The sequence below is a fragment of the Scaptodrosophila lebanonensis genome, unplaced genomic scaffold (assembly GCF_003285725.1).
Source record: "Scaptodrosophila lebanonensis strain 11010-0011.00,11010-0021.00 unplaced genomic scaffold, SlebRS2 tig00000072-arrow-pilon, whole genome shotgun sequence".
NCBI classification, from domain to species: domain Eukaryota; kingdom Metazoa; phylum Arthropoda; class Insecta; order Diptera; family Drosophilidae; genus Scaptodrosophila; species Scaptodrosophila lebanonensis.
The window spans coordinates 176,320-182,086 of record NW_022060558.1 but is presented as its reverse complement, the minus strand read 5'-3'; the positions used below and the strand labels follow the sequence as shown (position 1 = coordinate 182,086).

Below are 5,767 nucleotides of genomic sequence, written 5' to 3'. Positions count from 1 at the left end.
AGTTAATTGAACATGCAAGTGAAGAGATTGAAGCAAGTGTATGAGGTTGCAGGCAATAGAAGACATTTACTACATCAAAGGATATTTTTAGAAAACATGTTGGAAAGCATGAGAATAGTAGGCTTCTGCTACATCACAAAATGCTATCAAAAATACATTTAAAATACTACTCACATAAACATGTGTGGCATCAAAAGCAGTTTGATCTTCAAAAGCGTTTAAAGAAAGAGAGTATGTGTGTTTGGATGAAGAACACCCGATATACAGATATGCAATAAGCATATGTGCAGTGAAAACTCTCTTGGCCGGACACTCACGGTGGGCCAATTTTAGTCCGCTTAAGGGGATATTTAAATTCTTTATACACCGATCGAATGTTTTAGAAAAAGTGTCCGCCGAAGAGTCCATTAAGGGAGCTTTTGCTGTACCTAACTCCTTATGTGGGGCTATCGTTTATACATACATATGTATCTCGTGTTTCACCCGATGTACAGATATGTAACATATGTATATATTTCCCCATTTAATGACTATTGAAGTTAGCGCCTTATGTAGGACTATCGTTTATGCATACATTTATTATGTATATGAATAAACCGGAAATTGATTTGCCAGACACAAATATTGTTAACGTTAATCGCTAAACAAAAACTAGAAGTGTTTCTTAAGATAACATTTTCATTGCCTATCATTAGTTTATTTCCTTCGACCTAACACTTTATTACAAGTCCCTTTATTAGTTATGCCAAGAGTGTCACCTGCTAATAAAAATCCTTGTTGCTCCCTTTTCCAGAATGCAGCTGCTACCTATCTCGAAGTTGTCGACAGTAAACAACAATCCGGCTGCAAATAAAGGCAACTCCAATAAAACAGCAACAACAACAACAATAGCCCAGCTCGATCAAATCGGCAACGTCGGACAGACGACGACGATCATAAAAGGTTCGCTCGTGCCATATGAAGCATTAAGCCTGCGCCTATAAAGAGCCAATGTCGAGGGGGTTGCTAGCGCCGTGTACAATTTCCAAAGAAGTTCAAACTCATGCGGTTGGTAAACTAAAATGCACGTCTGGCTGACTGTCTGACTGACTGAGTGACTGTCGCAGTAAGCGAGTGAAGAGGGCAGGGAAGGCAGAACACAAAGCGATCCTGCGAGGACGAACTGCTTATCGGCCACGCATTGCCGATGTTGAGGGTTAGAAACTGAACACGCGACCAGCTCTTATCTTGAAGCTTTTTTTTTTTTGGAGGGTGAACGGAGCGTCGTACGAAAAAGAGCAGATGTGCAAAGGTAACGATTAAAACGACGAGCGAACGAACGGCAGGACGACGCCTTGAGGGGGGTTGTACTCTTGTACTCGTATGCCAGAAGAAGAACAAGAAATTATTCATACTGGGCGCGTGCGCGGCATGCGCTGAAATTTGCGGGTTACGACCATTTCTATAGACTGCTAGTTTGCTTGCCTTTTGGGGGCTGAGAGGGCTTCCTGCGGATCTCATTGATCAAAAATATCCCGAAACGAAAAATTTGTAGTAAAAATGTCTGATAATCGCCTGGAAATTGTAGAATTTAGTTTGGCAAGTGAAAATACGGGAGACGAAAAATCCAAAAAAAATTTTAAAACGTCCGAGAAGGAAAACTTCGGGACTAAAACCACAAAAACAACAGCAACAACAGGAGAAGCCCCGAAGGAGACAATAACCCTAGCCACGACTGGCGCAACAATAACGACAACGGGCACCAAAGCCGAGCCAGCGACGCCGAGCCGCAAAACGGCGGTACTAACGGGTCCAGACTCGCCCGATGCAAGCAGCACGGAGCTCAAGTTCCCCACCTTCGTCAGTGGCACTGGCAACGGCAGCAGCAGCACTGGCAGTGGCAATGGTGTCTACAAGATCATCAAGACCCTGGGCAAGGGCAACTTCGCCAAAGTCAAGTTGGCCCTGCACGTGCCGACGGGTCGCGAGGTGGCCATTAAGGTGATCGACAAGACCCAATTGAACAGCAGCGCGAAGCAGAAGCTGTACCGAGAGGTGCGGATCATGAAGCTGCTGAATCATCCGAACATAGTGCGGCTCTTTCAGGTGATCGAGTCGGAACGCACACTGTATCTTGTCATGGAGTATGCCAGTCGTGGCGAGCTCTTCGACCATCTGGTTAAGAATGGACGTATGCGTGAGCGCGACGCACGCGTGATTTTTCGTCAGCTCGTCTCTGCAATTCAGTATTGTCACAGTAAATTTGTGGTGCATCGTGATTTGAAGGCCGAGAATCTGTTGTTGGATCAGAACATGAACATAAAGATTGCGGATTTTGGGTTCGGCAACACCTACGATCCCAAGTCACAGCTCGAGACCTTCTGTGGCAGTCCCCCGTATGCGGCCCCCGAACTCTTTATGGGTCGCAAGTATGCGGGCCCAGAGGTGGATGCCTGGTCGCTGGGTGTGGTGCTCTACACGCTGGTCAGCGGCTCGCTGCCCTTCGATGGCGGCACACTGAAGGAGCTGCGAGAGCGCGTGTTGCGCGGAAAGTACCGCGTGCCTTACTATATATCCATGGACTGCGAACAGCTGATGCGTAAGTTTCTGGTTCTCAATCCAGCCAAGCGCACTACACTCACTGCAGTGATGTCGGACAAGTGGATAAACACGGGCTACGACGAGACGGACCAGCTGCGCGCCTATCGCGAGAAACCCATGGAGCTGGACGATGCTATACGTGTGGAGATGTTAGTGAACATGGGCTACAAACGAGGCGTCGTCGAAGCATCCATCATAGGGCAGCTCTTCGACGACATCTACTGCACATACATGCTCCTAGGCGTGCCCAAGCCCAAGAGTGGGCCGCAGGATTCTCGCCCAAATCCCACCAATGTGACGACCACAACTATCACGCTGCCTGAGGAGAAGAGCCTGCTGCAGAGTAGTCGCCCGATAGCGCCGCGTGTGGCCAACTCAATTCATGCCACATCTGTAGCCTCGCCTCGAACGACAGCTACGCCGATAGCTACAGGGTCAAGTGGGGGTGTGCCACCTGCCAAGCCCACACGCCGCTCTACGCACAAAACAGCCAACCTTCGCACAGACCTTATGTCGCGAGCCTGCTCGCCCCTAACTCCACAGAGCAAGCGTGTCACAAGCGTCGATGTGAAGCCCACGCTGCTCAGTGCGCAGCGGCAGCTGGCGCAGGCACAAAAAATGGCCAACACTCCCTCCCGTTACCACCATCAGGCGACTCCCAGTTCGGCGCGGAGGCCGACAACTCTGTACGAAAAGGCCGATCCTGTGCTGCCCAAGGCGTCGCCGCCCGTGGACGCAAATTTGCTGGAGCGTCTTCATGCGGCCAGCGGGCAGGCGACGGGGTTGACCGCTGACCCAGCCACAACCACTGCTTTGGGCGCCACAAACTCCGCCACCGCAGCCCCCCTTGCCACAGACAACAGGTCTTCCGAGAAGCCATTCACACGCAACAATGTGGCGCGTGCCACCTTCCACTTCGGCCAAGGGCGTAGCAGCAAGCATGGGCGTGGCACCGCTGTGGGCTGTGAGGAGGACAATTACCAAGGGCCTCCACTATCCGCCGATGATACCAAACCAGCCTCGCGCGTCGGCTTCTTCTCCAAGCTGACAGCGCGCTTCGGCCGACGCGTCATCTACTTGCATGAGAAGGATGCCTCCGAGCAGCGCAAGAACTTGACAAAGTAGTCGCGAGGAGCATCCAAACTCAACAACAATTGCTGCAGTGTCTATCGAAAGTTACTAGCATGAAAGTACAAAGCAAAACACGAAGAAAAATTGGAAAAAAAACTAAAACTATTGGAAACTATCAGACATAAAAATTGTTAATTCTTCTTCAGATCTGTAAGTGATAGTAGCTCTCTTTTTTTAAATAGTTGGCACCCCCCATTCATATATGTGTATACCCTCATATATACATTTATATATATTTTATATAGAAAATACAAATTATTATATATAATAAATACACGTTTAGAACAAATTTGATGGCTTGCGATAAATATTAGAAAACACGCGACTTGTAATTTTCAGAATGCTTTTGAAAACTGAGGTAACAAGGTAAGAAATTTCAAACATGATGAATTATTCATATCTAAAGAGGAGTTAAATGTTTCCTAGGTCGTTTTTAGGGCATGATTTTCAAATGGAAAAAAACAGCTTCATTTTATTATAAATGGTCTAAGAAGAGAGTAGTCTGATTAAATAAACTAGATACTTCCTTCTGCAATGCTGTATTTTTGTTAAGACAGTTCGGTTGCTTTAAATCCGATTCCTCAATCAAAATAGTTTTATGAAAGACGATTAGATAGTAACGGTTACTATTTCCATTGCCTCATAGTTTTAATCGAACTTTTTAAATGTGTACATAACACTAATGAATATGATTCTTATACTTATGTGAAAGCAAGCAGACCTTCGACTCGAGGGAAATGATTTTATGACTCTTTTCACAGCTAGTCAGATCTCGCCTCGAAACAATTAAATAGACAATGTAGCAGGAGCAGAAGAGACACAGTTGATAAGAAAAATCATGAATTATGAAATAAATATTTCACACTTGAATACCTGGTCGTATAGTTCACAACTGTGGCCCTTTCTAAGCAACAAGTTAGAGCAATAAATTGTCGGTCTCAAAATGTTTTCCAAACTACATTTTGAAAATCGTTCTGCATCACTTCTTCATGGTTAGGACATAATGGTCAAATAAATTACGTAATAAACTAATAAAAATAAATAAATAATAAAATTAAATAATAAATTCTACCAAAAAACAAGTCTTACGTAAAATGTAATGCACCCTAAAACTGTACAATTGCTCCACAACCGTACAGTTTGACATGCTTTCAGCGCTTTTTTTCGCCTTGCGTGTTGACGTCGCATTAAATTACGTAAAGGGTTGGGGTGTGTGAGGTGCAGGGGGGTGCTTAACATGAAACCGCAATCATTTTGCACTTTTCGAAATTTGTAAACTACCGAACAACAATAACTACAACAACAAGAAATTGTAGAAATGCAGCGTAGGCGTAAAGCAGCGGAAGGAAAAAGGCGTTCTCAGCGCCTGCACATAACAATATCCGGGAAATTCCGTTAAGAGGGGGCGCCTTCGAATTTGTATTTGGTGGGAACATTGCTTAGGGTTGGCAATTGGCTAAGAACTTATTGGAACTACCTGTATTGGCAGCGGAAGTAGGGCGTTTAATTCGTTAAGCAAGCGGAAATGAAAAGGGTAGCAGGCACGGGAAAAAAGAAAACAAAAGTTCGAGTAACAGGTCGCACATAAATTATGTGAATAAAATGAAATACTCGTAAATGGAAATGTGACTAGCATAGCGGCTATGACTAGGCAGATAAGATTGCCGCAAATGTAAACATAGCGAGTGCTGGAAATAGTGAGCCCTATTTGCATGACACTAGAATAGGGCGCGCATTTATTTGCCCAAAGGGTGACCAGCAGATAAAACCGATGCTTGCCACGAATAAAAGTATATCAACAATTAAAGTCAATATATTCAGAATCAATTGATAAGATACTGACTGCACTGGAAGTTTATCAAGAGCTAGCTCGCTAGTTTGCTCTGCCGATAAGATAAATCAACAGGACGAGCAAGTCATAAATGGGGAAAGCAAGAAATATGAACACTTTCCACTCGCTTAAACATAAATTATCCGGCCCCAGAAAATATGCTACGAAAACTTTGACTGCAACTGCCTCGCCGGAAATGCCAATAAGAAATGTGTCTGTGGACAA

At 45.1% G+C, this 5,767-nt stretch overlaps 1 protein-coding gene across 1 annotated transcript; it reads left to right on the top strand.

The window, feature by feature from the left end:
* Positions 1 to 1,309: 1,309 nt before the first annotated feature.
* Positions 1,310 to 4,000, top strand: LOC115625310 (serine/threonine-protein kinase MARK2-like). Its single transcript, XM_030520329.1, has 2 exons — positions 1,310 to 3,362; positions 3,444 to 4,000. The coding sequence occupies exons 1-2, from the start codon at positions 1,540 to 1,542 to the stop codon at positions 3,703 to 3,705; spliced, it is 2,085 nt and encodes a 694-aa protein (XP_030376189.1). The 5' UTR covers positions 1,310 to 1,539; the 3' UTR covers positions 3,706 to 4,000.
* The last annotated feature ends 1,767 nt before the right edge of the window (positions 4,001 to 5,767 follow it).

Bases quoted from the DNA above. Each gene is read 5' to 3' on its own strand.
- LOC115625310 (XM_030520329.1), top strand. From the start codon at position 1,540: ATGTCTGATAATCGCCTGGAAATTGTAGAATTTAGTTTGGCAAGTGAA. The intron at 3,363-3,443 runs GTTGACCGCTGA...CACAGACAACAG, and splicing joins GCCAGCGGGCAGGCGACGGG to GTCTTCCGAGAAGCCATTCA.